We start from the raw sequence: 22,400 nt of genomic DNA on the forward strand, positions 1-22,400 counted from the left end.
TAAATATTTTGAAGGGCATGCCAGCTTATTCACACTTGTATAGCAAACAGAATCAATAGCATAAAACCCTTGAAGGAAAATAAGTGTTTAGCATTTGTGTTTGTAAAACTATATATACATGTACTATTCAAAACTGGTGCCACATTGAACGAGACTTAAAGTATGATTATTCTATTAACCTGCCTAGAACAAATGAAAGATAACATTCTTCTGACTCTCCAGTATTGACTTAAAGAAAAGTGAGGAATGGGGCTGAAGGGAGGCAAAAGAAGTTCTGTTTACGAATAATGTGGTAAAGAATCAAGGTGCCAGGTCTGGCAGATTGGCAAACAAGTCACGCTTTTCAAATGCGGCTTTTACATTATTGTTGCCTTGCTTTAGTTGGGCCACCATAATCCATGTAGTAATGTAGGATCTTGTCTAAATTGCGATGTATATGTTATGATGCCATGATATATTGATACACTGCCACTTTCATTTTTAAAAGGTGCTTGAGGTAGATACCGATTGTGTAGCTCATTCTTCTGGGCATTTTAATTCATCGTGATTTTGAGGGTGAATTGCTCTTTCATGTACAGTCTGTCTTGGAAATGGCTTTAGCACATGGAGGGGACCCTTGGCTGTTTTAAGGGCTTTGATTCCTACCCTGCTTTTGCTTATTGGCCCTATGCTCTTTGTACCCTCCTCCCTAGGCCCTTTCTGAACTGCTTTTGCCTTTTTTTCCCTTACAGCAGTACGCATGACATCCTCCTATAGGTATAATTTTCCAGTCCAGTTACTTCTGACAGCCATAGTTTTGTTATTATTATTTTTGCAGTATGTGGGCCTCACTGTGGTGGCTTCTCCCATTGCGGAGCACAGGCTCCGGACGCGCAGGCTCAGCGACCATGGCTCACGGGCCCAGCCGCTCCGTGGCATGTGGGATCCTCCCGGACCTTGGCACGAACCCGTGTCCCCTGCATCGGCAGGCGGACTCGCAACCACTGCGCCACCAGGGAATCCCATAGTTCACCATTTTTAAGTGTACAATAACGTGCTTTTTAAAGTAAATTTAGAGTTGTGCAACCAGCACCACAGTCTAGTTTTAGAACATTTGCATCAACCCCCCTCCTCCAAATTTCTTGTGCCCATTTACAGTTAATCCTCATTCCCACCCTCAGCCCCCCAGAACACTAATGTGCTTTCTGTCTCTAAATATGTCTCTTCTGGATATTTCATTTAAATGGATTTTGTTTTTTGACCAAAAAAAAAAAAAAAATTCAACGCCACAGAGAAACCACATTCCTAATTCTGAAGCTATAGTCCTTTATTGTGGCTCATGTATGATAGGCTGATACAGGTTCAAACACTCCAATACTTTTATTATTTGTTGGATAGAAGACTTTTTCTTTTGTAAACCAGTGTCTCTGATTTGAAGTTACTTTAGATAGATTGAATAAACCATATTGAAAACTATTGAGCCAGTATGTCATGTTGAAAAGTAATGAAAAACTATTGTTTAGTAGATTGGGAAAGAGTGTTCAAAGAAATACAATAGCCAAGAGAATATTTGTTATTTCAAATTTAAAAAATGCACAGCACTGATACAATGTTATGCTTCTTAATTATTAACACTGGCCTTGATTGTAAATAGCAATTTATAAAAATGCCTGGAAGATCCATAGTAAAGAATATAGAAATGTTTGTATTATATGAATTTCATGTTTTGTTAAAGATAATGGATTTTCATAATAACTGACAATTATGGATTAAGACTAACATTTAGGCAAAAAATGTAAATTAGTTGTGTCAGAGCAGCAGGGGTTTGTATTTCATGCCATGTTCAGGTTTGACTTCCAAGTGATTTAAAATATAATATTGGACTTCCCTGGTGGTCCAGTGGTTAAGACTTCATGCTTCTACTTCAGGGAGTGCGGTTTCCACCCCTGGCCAGGGAACTAAGATCCTGTATGCTGCATGGCACCGGCAAAAAATAAAAATCAAAAAAATTTTAATTTTTTAAAAAATTTTTTGAATTTGAATTTTTTTAGTGTAGTGGGGAAGTTAGTTGATTACTTTAATAATCTTGCTCTGCAGCCTACAAATAACATCTTTCAGTAAATCAGCGTTCATTCAGTAACTGAAAAGAAAGTATATTTATTCTTTAATTCATTCTGTTTGTAGTCTAGGGGAGACTGTACATGTAAGTAAGTGATTGTACATGTGTGTATGTTTCTGATGTGTAAGTTGAGTTTCCATGTTAAAAACAGTACTATAAAAATGCGTTGGATTGTTACGCTGGTTATGGACTTTGAGACTTTGCTGATTTGCTTCTTAGCAGTTACAGCTGAAGGACAGCCCTGCTTCACCTTGTTTACTTCTGCATCTCTTGATACAATTCTCAGCTGGGTTTGTAAGAGAAGCACACATGTTGATCTTGTTATCCACAGATCAGGAGCTCTGCGGTCTCTTGGTTCTGTGGAGGGCAGAGGATCTGACAGGACATAAAGGCAAAAGTTGAATTTTAAAGGAATTCACATTGACCTAAAAAAGAGCTGATTTCACTTTTTGACATATGATATGCATTATCTCTAAAAGTATCATCAAGTTTTCAATTATATACGTTAACATCTTATTTTAGCTAAGAGTTAATTGTTTCATTCTTTTTATTTCTAAAAGGATAAGGTTTATCATCTTAGTTATGTGTCTGACCCAGTTGTAAAGGGGCAAGAAAACTTTTTGCATATTACTCTTAAACAAAATAGCATTTTATTTGACTGTAGTATTTTTTTTTTTTTTTTTTTTTTTGTGGTACGCGGGCCTCTCACTGTTGTGGCCCCTCCCGTTGCGGAGCACAGGCTCCGGATGCGCAGGCTCAGCCGCCATGGCTCATGGGCCCAAACGCTCCGCGGCATGTGGGATCCTCCCGGACGGGAGCACGAACCGTTGTCCCCTGCATTGGCAGGCGGACTCTCAACTACTGCGCCACCAGGGAAGCCCTGACTGTAGTATTAATTTTAAAACTGTAAATTGTTGTTTTGATAACTAGCTCTGAAGCTTCTCTCTTCTGCTGAGGGTCAGAAAATCCCAAAGTCCTCCTTGCTGCTAGTGATGCCAGTTCTGCAGATATTATCTTCTACTGCCTTGAAAGACTGTATATCCCCAGACGAAGAAGGACCCTCTAGGCAGCAGTTGGCTCTAAACCTTTTAGAAATGGTACAGCAGGAGTGCTACAGAGACGACCACCAAAAGGTAATGAGTTCGTCCTTGTTTCTCTTACATAAAGGTTAATTGGTAATGTGGGGTTTAAGTCACTGCCGATAATCTCACCTCCTAATGATGTATCTGTCTGGGTTTAAATTCTGTCATTGAACTTTACCGTTCTGTCAGGCACTGGTGTAGATGTTAGTATATTCTTTTGGACTGTGAGGGGGCGGTAGTCCGGCTGTGAAATAAGTTTTGGAAATGCTGTGTAATCTTTGTTGCTTGTTGAGTTGCCAGTGTACATTAGTAGTTAAAGGTCCTGAGGAATCCTGCAGAAAAGGAGCTAGTTCTATTTAACCTAGTGCTTCTCCAACATTTCTGAGCATGGAGCCCTTTTTTGTCATCACTGTCAGTTAGTGCGGCTTATTGCTAGACCTGCCACAATCCATGGTGGGGAATCTCAATTGCCTGGAAGTTCTGGGATCTGTAAGAACTAAGAGGCTTTTGATGCCTCCTGTATGTGGCCCTACTCTGCTGTCACACTCCATTCCTATCCCTGCCTGAGGGCCTCTTACCCAACTCTGCTTTGTCAGTCTCACGGTTCCTGTTAGAATAATGTAGAAGTATTGTCAGTGTCTGGTTAGTGGCTGGGTTCTAGGCCTATATTCGTCAGACTTTTTCTTTTTTGGTACTTGAGTTTTGCCTTCGGTAAAATGTAGTATTATTCCCAGCTATGACTTTTATGGGGATTGAATGAGGATTAAAGAAGATAAAACTGGTGAAGCATCTTAAGTCGCCAGAGAGAGAGGCATTATATAAATGCAAGCTAGTGCCTCAGTTGTTCTGTCTGCAAAAGCAGAGATTCCTCTAATAATGTATGATTAAATGTTCTGGCAGCAAAAATCCAGCCATTGTTAGGGATTGCTGGTCCTGTTCCTTGTTTGATCATACAGCAGAAAGTAGCCTACAGGCAAATTGAATGTATGCTACAGTTTCCTCAATCCTAATTGTTTGACTAAAACTTTAAAACTTGAAATAGGTAATTGATTTGCATTAAGAGAAGGAAGTTCTTGCATCTGCTCTGACAGGACTACGCACTGTGGCCAAAAATTTCTAATAGCCTTTTACCTTCCCTCTTGGTTTGCCCATAGAGAACAATACTTGGATTCTGAATGGGGGTAGGGACAGGGCACTATTTCTGAGAGTTCTGTTCCTTTAAATCATGAGTGATATGTACTGAGGATCACCCTAAATCGAATGTGTAAGTACTCAGCTTACTACTTGTTCAGGTGTGAGTGAATCTTATTCATCAGCACTAATAGCTGGATTTTTCTCTTCAGCAGCTGGTGAAGAGGGAGGAGGAAGGAATGCTATTAGGGGGTAAATGCCTCCTGATGCTAGTGTGCTGCTTTCTTGAGCCTTTGAGTGGATATATGATCACCCTTTAAAATAATTTAAGCCACAGTTTACTGTTGGCTTTTCTTCTGCACCCGTCCAGACTCTAGATTCCAAACATACCTGTAAATTTAAATTGCCCCAAACCCTCCGAGTCTCTTCCTGAATCTTTGCTTTTGCACAGGATGATCTTTTATCTCCTTTGCCTGATCTACTCATTCTTCAAGACCCAGCCAAGTGTTCTCAGCCTCCCTGAGTCAGAATTCATTACTCTCTTTCCTTTGCATCCAAGTACTTTTAGCATTACTCAGTTGTGTTGTGTCTTAATTTAGGGGGTACATATTTGTACATTCGACTATGCTGTGAGCTCACGGAGGGAAGGAATCTTGGCCCTTTTCACACTTTGCCTTTATTCTCTAAGCATGTTAATATTTAAATGGCAACAATTGTTGAACTTTTGGTATTTTTTCCACCCTAGGTGTTTCTGCATTATCTTTTTCAGCTGATTATAGATGGGAAAATTAAAAATAGCAGTTGTTAAACTGAATACTCTATTTTCCACATACTTAAAGAAATAGGTAACACCCTAGCTTATTTGTCTTTGCATCCTCCACACTTGACCTATTGTTGGCCGCATAGTAGACATTCAAGAAATTTCTGTTCAATGAGGAATGTGTGCTTCTGATACGAATACAAAAGATCATTTTACTGTCTTGATTTATTACAGAAAGACTTTGTTTGAAATCACAGAGTTTTGTTGTTTATATTTTTATTATTTATTTTTGAATTGGTGACTCCGACTTAAGAGTGTTTGGTTTAGAAATAAAGCGTTTCTTCAGAAGTACAATTCTTCTGATAAATGAAACAAAGGGTAAATATACTGTACCATGTAGTTCTCTATTACCTATCCATTTCTGAAATGTTGATAACCAAGAAATAAAACATATTTTAACTTGTCCCAATTTCCAAGAATTAAAAAAGATATCAAGCCAGCCATTCATCTCTTTCAAATAAAAGATTAACATAATCTAATAAGCTTTTATTTATTTATTTATTTATGGTGTATGAAAAACAGGATCCCTTTGTAGCTGTTAAATGTGATATTTAAAACCACCTATTTGTGTTCTCCTAGGTGAAAATATCAAACACTGGTTGTAAACTCTAAAGTCCTTAAAATCTTGCTGCCCCCTACCCCAAAGATTGTTGGGGGGAGGGTGGAGAAAGCGCCAGTGTATGAGTCAGGGTCTAGTTAGGAGAGAGAAACCACACTGATAATTTGAACAAAGAAAAACTTAATACGAAAAATGGTTAACTAGTAAAAGGTGTTTAATTATTGAAAGCTGTAAATGAGGCTCTAAGGAATATCTCAATAACCAATGTAGGGAACAGTTACTACTTCTAGGGCTGAGGGAGAGTACGCAAGGATGGAACTAAATGGATCTCCCCGCTCAAGGCTGATATCACAGCTGTTGGAAAGATTGCAGTTATGGCCTGCTAGCTGGTGAAGTGTGCTGGGAGTGCCATAGGCTAGAGCTGGGACACAGGAAGCCAACTGCTGGGGTCTCTTGCGTGCTCTTGGGAGCCATGGTTGGGTGAAATAAAGTGGGAAAGAGACTTAAAAGCTAAATTCCTGCAATTATATAGTAGGGCAAGATTCAGCTCTGGAGAAATGTTTTAGTCAACAGAAAGATTTAGAGACAGTGTGACTGAGCTAGGATTTGTCATACATTTATTCACTGGTACTTTTTGATAATGTACTTTATTCAAACTTAAATAAAGTACTGTGAACTTTATTACCTTGGAATAAAGCAGTGCCTAGTAGGTTTCATTCACAGTTGCTTTGAAGTAGTATATAATAAGCAGAAAGCATTTTGAATATTTGTCTCTTAAAAAAATCAAAATTTGTAATAGATTGTTGTCCTATTTATAGCTAAAGTTAACATTTATTGAGCACATGCTCTGTGTAAGAAGTTATATGGGTCAACTCATTTCTCACAGTAACTTTGAAATAGTTTTGTTTTGCCATTTCCAGCTGTGTGGCCTTGGACTAATGGTTGAAGCTCTCCGGCCCTTGGCCAGATGGGCAACAAAGCCCCTGCTTCATGGTGCTGTTTATTAAGCATGTCTTACATTCAGGCTCCATTTTAAGTGCTTTGCCATATATTAAGTCATTTGATTTTATCTCAAACTCTTTGAGGTAGCTAATATTAATGGTCTAATTTTATCCAAGAGTTAACTGAGGCGTAGAGAAGATAGGTAACTTGCCAAGGGTCATGCAGTGGGAGGCTGGTTATTTTTTTTATTTTTAATTTTTTTTCTGTACGCGGGCCTCTCACTGCTGTGGCCTCTCCCGTTGTGGAGCACAGGCTCCGGACGTGCAGGCTCAGCGGCCATGGCTCACAGGCCCAGCCGCTCCGCGGCACTTGGGATCTTCCCAGACCGGGGCACGAACCCGTGTACCCCGCATCGGCAGGCGGACTCTCAACTACTGCGCCACCAGGGAAGCCCTGGTTATTTTTAAAAATAGATTTATTGAGATAAAATTCTCGTACATACGCTTTACTCATTTAAAGTACACAACTCAATGGCTTTTAGTATATTTGCAGAGTTGTGTACACAACAACACAATCAATTTTAGAACCCTTTTATTACTCCAAAAAGAAACTACTCCCAAATAATATTCCATTGTATGGAGATACCAATTTTATTTTTTCATTCATCCGTTGAACATTTGGGTTATTTTAATCTTTTGGCTATTGTGAATAATGCTGTTATGAACACTCCTATACAAGTTTTTGTGTGGACATAGGTTTTCATTTTTCTTGGGTAGATACCTAGGAGTGGAATTGCTAGGCCATATGGTAACTCCATGTTTGATCATTTGAGGAGCTGCCAGACTTTTCCAAAGCAACTGCACCGTTTTACATTACCACTAGCAGTGTATGAAGGTGCCAGTTTCTCTACATCCTTGCCAACACTTGTTATTGCCTGTCTTTTTTATTATAACCATGCTAGTGGGTGTGAAGTGCTATTTTGTTGTGGTTTTGATTTGCATTTCCTTGATGATAATCTTATAATACTCATTTTACAAGTGAAGAAATTGAAATTAGGGAGGTTAATTAACTTCCCCTCATTGAACAGGTAGTAGATGGTAGGATTGAGATTCAGATTTTGTCTGTTTGACAAATAGAGTTTAGATTTGCCTATACTCTATTGCCTCCACTTCGTTTTTTTGAGTTTTTTTTAGCTGAACAGTGATTTATCATCTTTGTGCTGAACTTGGAGTTAATAACAGCATTTCAGATTTACAGGGAAACAGTAAATCAATAGTAAGTTGAAGTAAACTGGTTTCGTAAAAGCCTTTGGTTGGAAGTTAAAAGGAATTAGATCTTGGGCTTCTATCGTTGTCTTTTTTTTAACTTTTTATTTTATATTGGAGTATAGTCGATTAACAATGTTGTGATAGTTTCAGGTGTACAGCAAAGTGATTCAGTTATACATATACATATGTCTATTCTTTTTCAAATTCTTTTCCCATTTAGGTTATTACATAATATTGAGCAGAGTTTCTTGTGCTATACAGTAGGTCCTTGTTGGTTATCCATTTTAAATATAGCAGGTGTACATGTCAATCCCAAACTCCCTAACTATCCCTTCCCTTCACCTTTCCCTGCTAGTAACCATAAATTCGTTCTCTAAGTCTGTGAGTCTGTTTCTGTTTTATATAAGCTCATTTGTATCATTTCTTTTTAGATTCCACACGTAAGCAATATCATACAATATTTCTCTTTCTCTGCCTGAATTACTTCACTCAGTTTGACAATCTCTAGGTCTGTCCATGTTGCTGCAAATGGCATTATTTCATTCTTTATAATGGCTGAGTAATATTCCACTGTATATATGTGTCACATCTTAATCCATTTCTCTGTTGATGGACATTTAGGTTGCATCCATGTCTTGGCTACTGTAAGCAGTGGTGCAATGAACATTGGGTTGCATGTATCCCTTCGGACCATGTTTTTCTCTGGATATGTGCCCAGGAGTGGGATTGAATTGAAGTGTCATATGGTAGCGCTATTTTTAGTTTTTTTTTTTTTTTTTTTGTGGTACGTGGGCCTCTCACTGTTGTGGCCTCTCCCTTTGCGGAGCACAGACTCCGGATGCACAGGCTCAGTGGCCATGGCTCACGGGCCCAGCCGCTCCGCAGCACGTGGGATCTTCCCGGACCGGGGCACGAACCCGTGTCCCCTGCGTCAGCAGGTGGACTCTCAACCACTGTGCCACCAGGGAAGCCCTATTTTTAGTTTTTTAAGGAACCTCCATACTGCTCTCCATAGTGGCTGCACCAATTTACCTTCCCACCAACAGTGTAGGGGAGGGTCCCCTTCTCTCCACAGCCTCTCCAATGAAATACCATCTCACACCAGTCAAAATGGTTATCATTGTCTTCTTAATAACATGGATACCGGGGGTGGTGTTCATTGTCTTTTGGTGATAATTAACCACTACCAAGCCTCTTAGCTCTTGACTAGATTCTTCGTAGAGGTGTAGAGTTGAAGGACTCTCTTTAAGGCTTTATCTTTTCCAGTCTTCTGCTTCTGGTCTGGTGAGTGATAAATTCCTTCTAGCAAAAACTGGTCCTACTTTTAAGTGTCTCTAGGTTTGTTTCCACACTCCCTTTCCAGATCAAATCCTGGCCCCATTTTTGTTAAGCCTGTTTTAGTCAACATTATAGATAACTGTTGTTCTTTTAAGTTAATGAAAATCTATATTGTTCACCTGCATTCACGATTTCTTTGTCAGTCCTCTTTAGACAAAGAAGTACTACCAGATGTCTTATTGTTAATATTTAGTGTACCTGAAAATTTTTATTAGTTTTTTTAAACATTTATTGGAGTATAATTGCTTTACAATGATGTGTTAGTTTCTGCTTTATAATAAAGTGAATCAGTTATACATATGTCCCCATATCTCTTCCCTCTTGCATCTCCCTCCCTCCCACCCTCCCTATCCCACCCCTCTAGGTGGTCACAAAGCACCGAGCTGATCTCCTTGTGCTATGCGGCTGCTTCCCACTAGCTATTTTACGTTTAGTAGTGTATATATGTCCATGCAACTCTCTCACTTTGTCCCAGCTTACCCTTCCCCACCCCGTATCCTCAAGTCCATTCTCTAGTAGGTCTGCATCTGTATTCCCATCTTGCCCTTAGGTTCTTCATGACCTTTTTTTGTAGATTCCATATATATGTATTAGCATATGATATTTGTTTTTCTCTTTCTGACTTACTTCACTCTGTATGAAAGACTCTAGGTCCATCCACCTCACTACAAATACCTCAGTTTCGTTCCTTTTTATGGCTGAGTAATATTCCATTGTATATATGTGTCACATCTTCTTTATCCATTCATCTGTTGATGGACACTTAGCTTGCTTCCATATCCTGGCTATTGTAAATAGAGCTGCAATGAACATTTTGGTACACGACTCTTTGAATTATGGTTTTCTCAGGGTGTATGCCCAGTAGTGGGGTTGCTGGGTCGTATGGTAGTTCTATTTCTAGTTTTTTAAGGAATGTCCATACTGTTCCATAGTGGCTGTATCAATTTACATTCCCACCAACAGTGCAAGAGGGTTCCCTGTTCTCCACACCCTCTCCAGCATTTACTGTTTGTAGATTTTTTGATGATGGCCATTCTGACTGGTGTGAGATGATATCTCATTGTAGTTTTGACTTGCGTTTCTCTAATGATTAATGATGTTGAGCATTCTTTCATGTGTCTGTTGGCAATCTGTATATCTTCTTTGGAGAAATGTCTATTTAAGTCTTCTGCCCAATTTTGGATTGGGTTGTTTGTTTTTTGATATTGAGCTGCATGAGCTGCTTGTAAATTTTGGAGATTAATCCTTTGTCAGTTGCTTCATTTGCAAATATTTTCTCCCATTCTGAGGGTTGTCTTTTTTTTTTTTTTTTTCGGTACGCGGGCCTCTCACTGTTGTGGCCTCTCCCGTCATGGAGCACAGGCTCCAGATGCGCAGGCTCAGCGGGCATGGCTCACGGGACTAGCCGCTCTGCGGCATGTGGGATCTTCCCGGACCAGGGCACGAACCCGCGTCCCCTGCATCGGCAGGCGGACTCTCAACCACTGCGCCACCAGGGAAGCCCCCTGAGGGTTGTCTTTTCATATTCGTTTTTTAAAAAGTAAAGATTCACAACTATTTCACGTCTGAAGATGATTTGCAACCATTTAATATTCAGTTAAATGTTATTTTTCTGTGTTTTCTTCTCTCTTATTTTTTTTATTGAGATATAGTTCACCTGACATGAGCCTCTCTTTTATTTTTAAATACCTACTTTCTCCTCTAAAACACAGGGCCTACCAGCACTTTCACAGGTCCTCCCCCAGGTGGTGGGGCTAGGATTTGGTAGCTGGTGCTGAGAGAAAACCCTTGGTGGCACCTTTGCCCTGGGACTATGCCAGTGGCAGCTGTCACTCAATGGGACAGAGAGGCCGTTCTGTGATCTCTTATTTAACATTGTGCCTTTCTCCTCTCCTCATTGTTCTACCTTAGGAAAACAAGCAAACAAAAAAGAGCCTAAACCTGGACTAATACTTTAAGCAAAGTAGGATTACTTTTCTGTTTCACTATGTTTACTCTGTAATGTTGCTGCTTTTGACTCGAGTTATGGTTCATGGTGATTTCCAATTATTTTCTCTTATACTCATATCCAGCAATTTTATTTTTCTCTCCTAAAGATGACAAGGATAATATTTTTCTTTCCTCTGCAACTTTAGGCACTGTGCTAGTGCTTTGTGGATACTATCTCATTATCAACTTCAATAATTTTGGCTGGAAGGTAGGCATTAGTTCCATATTACAAATGAGGAAAGTAAGGCTCAGAGAGTTTGCGTAACAGCTGATAGCTGGCATGGCTGCGCTAAAGTCCTGGTCTTTTAAATCTCAAGTCCAATACTATTTGTCATTAGGCTAAAGAAATTGACTCTCGTCTTTAATGAATTCCATCTTCTTGGGAAAAAAATTCTTAGGGTTATAATAAATTAGGTATCATTTAATTTTAAAAATTTATAATTTTTAAAATAGTAATACATTAAAATGGTAAGAATTATAAATGGTATACAATGAGAAGTTTCTTTCTCACCTGTGATTCTGTTTGTCCAGTTTCCACACTCTTAAGATAGAAAATGAAGATTAGTAGCTATTAATTTCTTCTATATTTGTCTAAATACTTTGTGTGTGTGTGTGTAGGTATACACACACATATATATGCAAATACAAATATACGGTCTCTGTGCTTTCCTTTAAAAAATTAATTAGTAGCATTTCAGGCACACTATATGTATCTTTTGTTTTTCTGTGTGAGATCTTTTCCTATCAGTAAAGATAGAGCTTCCCTGTATGTTTTTATCCTGGCAGTTACTTTCAAATAAAGGTTATCTTCATTCTTAAGCATATACTTGAAATAACTAAACACCTATGTTCTCAGAAAAACTTTTACAGCAATATTCCTAGCAACATTATTTATAATAGCCAAAAAGTGGAAACAACCCCAGTGTCCATTAACTGATGAGTGGATAAACAAAATATGGTATATCCATACAGTGGAATATTATTTGATAATGAAAAGAAATGAAGTATTGTTATCAGACACAACATGTATGAACCTTGAGAATATGCTAAGTAAAAGAAGCCAGTCACAAAAAACCACATATTGTGTGGCTCCTACTATATGAAATGGTCAGAATAGAAACAGAAAGTAGATTAATGGTTGCCTGGGCCTGTGGGTCAGAAGGAATAAAGAGGGACTGTTAATGGGCACGGGGTTTCCTTTTGAGGTGACGAAAAATGTTCTAAAGTTAGCTGGTGATGATGGTTACACAATTCTATGAATTACTAAAATTCACTGAGTTATAAACTTTATAAGTCTGGATTTTATGATGTGAATTATATCTCAATAAAGTCGTTATTAAAAAGTTTTATAAGGCTTAACTTTTACTTCTCATCCTTTCAACTGTTATTCTTATCCATGTAAGTCAGTCTCCAATAACAGGATAGTTATAATCTAGAAATTTCTAATTTGTCTCATTGTACTCTAAATGAATTGAATTATTTTTTGAGCAGGCAATATCTAATTCCTCATTAATGTCTGTGGCTTCTCCTGGGCCATTCGGACACACAGCTCACATTGGCAGAGTTCTATCCAGTCTCTGACTCTGACTGCACCACTTGACTTCCATGAGGAGTCATTCCTCAGACTGACTTAAGTATAACATCTTCTTCGGGTATCATTTCAATTTAGAGCTGTCAGGCTATTTCTTCTTGCAGGAGTTATTCACAATTATTAATGAATTTTCAGGCTCCAGCTGAACCAACTCTGTTCCTATCAACAGACTGTCTGTTACAAAAATGAATTGTCCTCAGTCCAAATCTGCCATCTGCCCCGAGTTGCCTCTTACTGGGCCCTGGAGCTGGGCAAATACAGTGTTTTTTTTCTATCTTCCCTCTCACTGGTGAATACTTCGTAAGTGGTAATGGCTTTTCCCAAACTCTGTTGCTTCTGGGTTTTTATATTGACTCTTTTTTTTTTTTCTGCCTTAACTTGGAGCGAATGGTAAACATGAGGAAAATTGGTAATAAACTATTCTAGAGATCCACCTGACAGCTATTTTCTTTTTGTGTAATCCCATTAGCTTAAATACGTGCAGAGAGGTTTTGGGCAGGAATGGAAAATTTTGTATTCATTTTGTTGGAAGGATTGATTTCTTACAATGAAGTATAAAAAATAAATGAATGTCAGAAATGTATACCTGACGGATAGATTTATCTCATTTATTCATGCCTTTTTTTGTGTTTACTTTTCAGCTCTCCTACAAGCTTGTGTTCCCTGTAACCAGCATGTATGGTTCAATATTTACAGCCTGGAGGATCCTTGAAGTAATGAGAGAAGAGTCTGCGATAAGTGACTGGTTAGCTTCCGTAGAGTCATTGCTCCCTATTACCACAGCGATCCCTGTGCATGTTTTTCTTCTGCTGGCTTACCTCCTTGTTGAAGATAAAGGACAAAATCTTCGTCAGATACTGAAGGTCACTACAGAATTTGCCCAAGCTGATTCCTCTCAGGTAAAGCAAGAAAATAATGGAGCAGTAATGGGGGTAAAGCTTAATATTGGAATTGTAGATTATTCTTTCATTGTGGATAATTTTTATCAGAGTTTTAGAGTACAGGTTGCTTTTTTTTTTTTGCTATCTTTATTTTCCCATTTTTTTCTTTTTTCTCCTTACTCTGAGTTGATGTCTACTTCATAATGCACATGTTTCTTTAATGAAAGACACTTCGAAAGAGAATCTACACCTGATGCTAATCTGTTATTTTTGTTATTGATGGATTTGCTAATTTGTAATGCTTTCATTAACTCTTGCACCCTATTCCAAGATGCATATCCCTTAGTTCTCATATCAATCTTTTAAGGTGGAAAAATTAATTAATTCAGAATAAATGGGCCTGTATAATAGGAATTAATCTCTTTTTAACTTCTTGCAATTTGATCGTATTTTTATTCAGTCATTTAATAAACAAAACAAATAGTGGGTTGTTGTTTTATATGGTACTGATTAACATGCTGATCATGTACCATATAAAACATGCTGATCAGTACCGTATAAAACAACATGTTAAAGATATGTTGTTTAATAAACATATTAAACTTACTAAAGATAAATAATCATTTTTCCTATCTGCACAGTTCTTGGAGTATAATAATAAGATAACCATCAGACATTATTAATAAAACTCCCCCCCCCCCGCCTTTTAAACTAACCATATATTTAGCATAGATATCTGTAAGTCTTTTTCTATTGGATAGAATCTCTAGAATGCATTTCCTGTTAAGGGAAGGATTTCCTAACCAAGTAGGTATGGCATTTTTATTATCTTCTCTATCTTAGTGTCTGTGCTTGTGTTCTTTATCAAGCATGGTGAAGAAAAAGTCCATCTCTTTATGGAGTGTTCCTATAGGAAAAAAATTTGGTGAAGGTGGGATAAATATGTTTTCCTAGATAATGAAGTTAATGTATTTGCAATTCCTTTTTGTCCCCAACTTGTCACGCTCATTCCGTTTTGTCGGGTAAACAACTGCTATCTCACAAAAGTTTTCCCTCTGACTAGATTTCTCTGTCTGATTCTGCAAGTGGATCCGTAATGTATTCAGAGTACCTTTGTCTCACATAACGTGAAACACTTCAGCTTGCTTCCTACTTTATTTCTCCCTTCAGCTTCTGTAACAATCCTAATTCTACCAAATGCTTTTTATCACTGTTGACACCTTGTAGGATTATCTCTTTAGAATAGTTAATGCACAGGTAATGCCTGGAGATTATCTGAGGAAGTCATACCGTAGGTTACCTGACCTATGTTTGCCACTGATGTAGAACATGTGTTATAGCAATGTATGTATTGATACTTAGGAAATGCATTTAGTCTTTGAAATTCTAGGGTGATCCAGGATCCTTGTAAACACTTTTCATGTGTGCCATGAAATGGAAAAAGTTGGGAAGCACTGGGGTGACCATCCCGGTTCATTTATTTATTCAATAAATGTTTATTAAGAAGCAGTGCTATAAATTAAAGTCAATGTTACACATCTGTTGATAATTTCTAGGAAGTTTTTAAAGAAGTGAGTAAAAACACCCCGTGTAATTTTGCTTGTTAAGGTGAATGGTAGGGTAAAATGTTGAAATGTAGTTACCCAAACTCATGAAGAAGCAAAGGCAATATAATTAATAAGAACTTACAGGTGGAGTTGTTTAAGTCTTTTGAAAAGGATAAAGGAAGACTAGAAGTAGGAGGTAGTGTTCTTCACTTTTCCTTATGAAGTGACCATATCATATCATTTCTCTGGCTTTTAGCTACAAGGTAAAGCAGCCTGAAGAAGAGGATTGAATATTGTGAAAAAGCAATTCTCTAATTGTAACTGCTTGGTGTAGATTCAATTAGATGAGTTAGGGTTGAGATCTATTATTGGAGGAGTGTTTTCTGTTTCTTTCATTAAGTTGACATGACTGCATGAAATGTATTGTTTCATGTGTGTTTGTCCTTTCTTACCTTATAAAAAGGTATATTATGTTTAAGCAATCATTGGCTCAAATTCATGGAGGAGTCAATACTAAAGAAAAGTCTTAGACTACTAATAAGCAGATACTAAGTAAATTGGTATGTAAGAATAGGAATTTAGAAGCTGTCTTCTAACTCTGTTTTGGTGGTCACTTAACCTCTTATATAGAGTTCACTGGCCTGCAGTATTGTGTTTGTGTGACACCATAATTTATTGTAAGAATTCTACTCTTAAGACCTTGTGAGAGAAAATATTTGAAAAGTTTGAAAGAGATGTGCCATATTTGAAGTGTGTTTAGTGTGATTATGATTATTATTATTCATTCTAAGATACTAATAGAAATTATTTTTGATAGTACTTATTCATAGTAATGCAAGTTATCAATATCAACTAACACTTTTAGTGTTAATAATGATAAGAAAATATACTTCTTTAAAAATGTAATTATTCTTCTTACTTATCAGGTACTTTGATGGATCCCCTTCCCCAGTGAGTTTTCATCCTTAGTCCCTCACCATGTTCCCCTGTGGCATGCGTTTTTGTTGGGTTTAATACATGGGCCATGGAAGTCTAATGGAGCTAGATAGTCTGAAGGGAACTTGGCCTTGTGAGTACCATTTTAGAGTTAACTGGATACAGATGATGGTGTTAAAATAACTAGATAGTTACTCAAGGCCACAGCAATAAATTGATACTTGAAAAAAATAGTAAGGAACTTTTTTTTTCCATATCTAGAAATGCTGTCAGCAGTTACTGATAATCCATATAGTCTTCTTATCCAGACATCATGAGACTTAATTTGCAGAAGATACAAGCTCAGGTCAGGCAGCTCTTAGTAAAAATTAAGTGCCTTTTCTTTCTTGGAAGGAATGTCTTAGAGTGTTCTGGGGAGAGATCCAAGAATGAGCATCCTGTGTGAATTCCCATGGAAGTCGTGAAAGTTTTTAAACACATTGATTTAGTTTAGAGAGAGATTTTCGTATCATAGTCTGTGCTTATAATATATGGGAACGCCATCTAATTCCTAAATTAGTGTTTTTTTCTGGAAATTGCAGATGATGGATTCATGTGCTTTTTGGTTATGTTTATATAACGGTTCCTGCCTTTCTGATACTGTGAGTAATGGTTTTTTCCCCACAGTTTGATGTAAATCATTCATGCTGCCTTCAGAGATGCCTGAATGACGGTTGAAGCACATGGCTTCATGGCTCATAAACAGTAACGTCCTGTTGGGCTTATTGTTTCTTCTTCAGAGAGCTATTTCCTAACTCTGTGATTTGTCCAGATCTGGTCACATCTAGTTTGAAATCAGTGGTAGTGAATATAAACATAGGCTCTAATAAGGGATAATGTGAACCCCAGGCTTAAATAAGGACATTTTCTAAATTTTAATTGAATGGTTTTTTAAAGGGCAATATCAAATCATATTTTGAACCCTTATTAAATGATTGACTAATCTATGAAACATGATTGTGGACAGTTTGGAAATGTCTGAGACTGATAACAGCCTCCTTAAGAAGAGGTTAATAACCCTTAATCAACACATGTTGATTGACTTCCTATCTCCCCTTTCAGGTGAGCCCAGCACAGCGACAGCTCACTAATTAAGAACCACGTCTGGCTCTGTGACCTGCACTGTGTGCCTCTATAGAAACTTAACTGGCGATGGCACCAGTTCTGTACCACTTTCCTCAACCCATTCCATATACCTGATTGTATCTTGCTTCTAATACTCTCAGCGAGAAACCTTACTTTTTCTTCCTCTCTTCCTAACTCTCATTTCCCTTTTGGAGTTTATGTTTAGTTCTTTGCCACCTCTGACCTTGGTTTCCAGTAATATCCCACCCATGTTCCTTCTGGCAGCCTCAGGTAAACTTTTCTCTGTGTCTTCGTGGGACTCCCCTGCCTTCCCCCCAGTTCCCCATATTATTACTCTGGCCCCTGGCCCCTTGAGAAGAAAGGGATACTATTCACCTCTTAAAACCTTCTCTAATATCTGTTGGCTTAGCTATATTATATTAGCTATATCATTGGCTAATTATTACATAATATTTAATATATTAAATATATAATTGTTATAATAACCACTTATTATGTTAGCTATATTATTAACTATAGCTTCCCTCTAGCTATCGGAATTGACATTTCTCCATCTGAAGCATTATATCCTAGAGAATAATAGAGGTGTTGGAGGAGGAGGCTACTTTTCACATAGATAAATGATTCGGCAAAGACTATAGGTTATTAAATGCTTAATAGTATGTCATATAAACAGATGTAGAGAGAACACCTGACAACAGATTATATTCTCTTTTGGAAATCCAGGCTGCTTGTTAGTGGTTTTAAAACCTAAGAAAATATGTTTCTTTCTGTTTCTACCTATATTGTTAAGAGTTTACGGCAAGATTAAATACTTAGGCATCTGAATTGAACATTAACCACGAAGATGAGTAATTTTTAGATAGGCTGAGATGGTTTAAAGTAAAATCTTACAATAGCTTAGTATTTCAACTTCAGTGGAGGAACTCTAACTGCTACATGTAAGGCATAACAGTTTCTTTTTGACTAGTTTATAAAATGGAATATGCCAAAGAGGAAAAGTTTATAAACTTTGACTTTAGAGAACCACAAGTTCCTTCCTTAAAATCTACTCTCACCGAGGAGCTTATCAAATTAAGTTTTGTGAAACCCAATGCCGTCTTTTAAATCCTTGGTACTTGCTTGCTTTTCTCTTGTTTGGAATTGGGGATAGAGCTGTGTCTTTTTGTTTGTCTTATTTTGTTTTTGCTTGCATTTACAACTCTGAGGACTTTTACTTCCCTTTTACCTTTTGGTTGTTAAGTCTCACTAAAGGTCTTACTTAATGGGAACAATTGCAGTCTTTGATAATTTTATCTTATCCTTTGTAATGTTTTCAGGGCTTTTTTTTTTTTGTCCATTTGTGAAGGTGTACACATGTTTGAGCCATTTAAATCACTTATGGGGATAGGTTCATGGCCCATGACTTGCTGGTCTTTTAAAAGTCATATATTATCAAATAGTAAAAAGTTGACTTTCAGGGCAGAATCCTGTGATAGTTCTACTCTGGGTCATAAGCCATATTTTAACATGGAAAATGAATAGGAAATGTGTGAAATTTAATGGTCTGTAAGTTACTGCTGTGAGAAAAGGAGAAAATATATTCTATAAAGGAACTTGCACAAAGAGTCCTTGGACACTTTGCACTCTGTTCTATTGTCACCGAGTTCTATGAATTGCTACCCCCTGAAGTCAGTCGGCTTCCTGTGTTCTTCATACCAGCAAAAAGAAGCCAGAATGTACAGTACTTTTAATAAAGAGCTTTACAGATAAGAAATGCTGTACTACTATTCCCTTGCAGCCATAGCATTGATTATGCCTAGAGCAAAATTGGGACGAGCCTGTCAGCATGAAACAATTAGGCAAAGAGAAACACAGACGAAAATACAGGGTCAAGTATCTATTCCATCCTGTGGCAATATGTTTATTTCTTCTTTATAAACCCAACATAGATATCTATAGAATAAAATGTTTTAAACTGGCATTTGAACCTTTTTATATTTTTTTCAGTTTTTTGCATGAAGCCTTGAGTTTATACTCAGGGAAGCAGTCCTATGTCAATTTTTTACCTTTCTTGAGTTCCTGAGGGCTAATATTGGGCTGAGTTTCTTCTGAGAAGTCAACAGAGTATAAATTGCTTAAAAGTTCAACCCTAGATCACTGTGATACTCACTAGCTTACTCATATAATGAAACAGAAGCCATTTGTCTTGTGTCACTGAACACTGAGTAACAGAAAGGATGGGGGTGGGTTTGGTGAGGATGGGGCCTAGAAGTGCATTTAGAACAGCAGAGTCTCTTTGCTCCCAGTTGAATATCAGTTAGCAGTAGCTTTGTCTTCAGATTAAAACCTGCTTGGAATGGGCTTCTGGTGTTGCTGAAGGACTCAGAGGGGAACAAATTTTGTGGTAACTTTGAATTTTATAAAAGGCATGAGGAATTCTTCTCAAGGGGAAAAACACAAAGTCCACCATTGCCAGAATAAAATTTTTATTTGGTCAGAGGGCAGGGAAGGAAAAAGGGGTGTTGGTCCCCTGCCTACTTGTATCATGGCCAGACACCCCAAAGTGGAGCTGTCAGTGGACATCCCTTGCCATTGATTCTTCAGCCCTTCCATAGTCAATCCTTCAATTCAGAGGAGAGTCTTAATCAAGGAAACATTTCTTTACATCTACAGAAGCAGCCCATGTCAGCTCTCTCCAATGAGTTTTGCCTTGATTCATCAATAAAAATGGATAATCAAGGCTCATCAGACTTTTAAGAAAATTTAACAGCATGACTAACCAGAGCATCTCTTTCCAGAAGAAGAACTTGGGGTGCAGAGAATAATATAAAAACAATCCAGTACCTATGAGATGTTGGCAAGATATTGTATGTTTTTGTATTGTATATAAGATACTGCTGTGATGAAGAAATTCAAGAGCAAGAGACTTTAGAAATTAAAAACTTACGTACGTAAATAGAGGCTGGATTAGTGATTTATAGAATAGCCAACTAAATATTTCAGAATATAGAAAAAATATGAAAACTGAACAAGTTAAGACATTGAAGGTCAATCTTAGAGTTCTAACATCTTTCTGTAGGAATTTCAATTGGAGAAAACTGAAGAGAAAATGAAGGAGAAAAACTTAAAATATGACAGAAAACTATTTCCTAAGCTCAAAAAAGACACAAAGATATAGATTGTTAGGACCCTCTGAAAGCCACATAGCACAAGTGAGAATAGATCAATACCTATATCCATGCCCAGAACTTCAAGAATAAAGAAAACATCAAAAGAGATTTTAGAGAAGAATTGGAAAAGATGAAGTCATTTAAAATTGGATTGACCTTAGATTTTTTATAGCAGCCCACTGGGTACTGGAATACATTGGTATATTGTCTTCCAATTTCTTGAGGAAAGTCACTTTGAACCCGGAATATTCCTTTCCATCATTCTACTTTTTACAAGTGATGATAATAAAGGCTTTTTCTGATGGGCAATAATTCAAGAACATTTCTTGGTTACTGATTTTATGGGAGGAAAAGCCCCTCAAGAATGTGTTCTAGCAAAACTGAAAACGAATCCAAGAAAGTATAGAGAAGAGATGTTAAAAGGTGATCAAAATATCCAGTAAATATTACTTTAAATTAACCATAATTGTTTGTATAAACTATGAAAAATAACTACCTGGAACAAAGTACAAGCTTTAAAACATGGGAAGTGGTCGGAGTAGGTAGTGGGAATGTGGTGGTGCGAAGAGTGAGAACATGCTAAGTAAGGGTGGAATTTTGTTTTTAAACTGAGTATTTTTTTGATGTTAGTAGAAAAATAAGTTTAAATATGTATTTAAACCTTTATTAGTAACTAAAGGTGATTTATAACTTCCAAATAATATAACAAAAGGAAAACAATTTTTTAAAAAACCTAAAAAAGATGGCAAATATTAACATAAAATAAGATGGTAGGAATAATTCCAAATATTCCAGTTACCACAATTACTGTGAATGAATTAAATTCCCTTATCAAAAAAAAAAGGCTCGTAATACTACCCAAAGCAATCTATAGATGTAATGCAATTTCTATCAGAATACCCATGACAGGGCTTCCCTGGTGGCGCAGTGGTTGAGAGTCCGCCTGCAGATGCAGGGGACACGGGTTCGTGCCCCAGTCCAGGAAGATCCCACATGCCGTGGAGCGGCTGGGCCTGTGAGCCATGACTGCTGAGCCTGCGCATCTGGAGCCTGTGCTCCGCAACGGGAGAGGCCACAACAGTGAGAGGCCTGCGTATCACAAAAAAAAAAAAAAACCCAAAAAACAAAAAACCAAAAAATACCCATGACATTTTTTACAGAACTTGACCAAATAACCCTAAAATTTATATGGAACCACAAAAGACCCAGAATTGCCAAAGCAATCCTGAAGAAAAAGAACAAAGCTGGAGGCATAACCCTTCCAGATTTCAGACTATACTATAAAGCTGCAGTAATCAAAACAACATGATACTGGCACAAGAACATTGATAGAAAACAAACAAAGCAGAAATATAGATCAATGGAACAGAATAGAAAGTCCAGAAGTAGACCCACACACCTATGGTCAATTAATCGACAACAAAGAAGGCAGGAATATACAATGGAGAAAAGACAGTCTCTTCAAAAAGTGGTGTTGGGGAAGCTGGACAGCTACTTGTAAGTCCATGAAATTAGAACACTCCCTCACACAAGATACAAAAATACATTCAAAATAGTTTAAAGACCTAAATATAAGACACAACACCATAAAACTCCTACGAGAAAACATAGGCAAAACATCTTCTGACATAAATCATAGCAATATTTTCTTAGATCATTTTCTTAGATCAGTCTCCTAAGGCAAAAGAAATAAAAGCAAAAATAAATGAGTGGGGCCTAATCAAATTTAAAAGCTTTTGAACAGCAAATGAAACCATCAACAAAATGAAAAAGCCTACAGAATGGGAGAAAAAATTTGCAAATGATGTGACCAATAAGGAGTTAATATCCAAAATATATAAGCAGCACAGACAACTCAATATTGAAAAAAACCGAACAACCCAGTCAGGAAATGGGCAGAAGACCTAAATAAACATTTCTCCAAAGAAGACATACAGATGG

General features: G+C 37.4%; 1 protein-coding gene across 1 annotated transcript in view; it reads left to right on the forward strand.

Moving 5' to 3' along the window:
- Nucleotides 1-22,400, forward strand: part of FOCAD (focadhesin) — a 312,127-nt gene that overhangs the window by 95,252 nt on the left and 194,475 nt on the right. The window contains exons 10-11 of the mRNA XM_082656700.1: nt 3,029-3,231; nt 13,460-13,717. Of these exons, the coding sequence (XP_082512826.1) occupies nt 3,029-3,231; nt 13,460-13,717 (461 nt within the window). The remainder of the gene's footprint in view (nt 1-3,028; nt 3,232-13,459; nt 13,718-22,400) is intronic.

Source organism: Grampus griseus, assembly GCF_964374135.1.
Source record: "Grampus griseus genome assembly, chromosome: 6".
Taxonomy (NCBI): domain Eukaryota; kingdom Metazoa; phylum Chordata; class Mammalia; order Artiodactyla; family Delphinidae; genus Grampus; species Grampus griseus.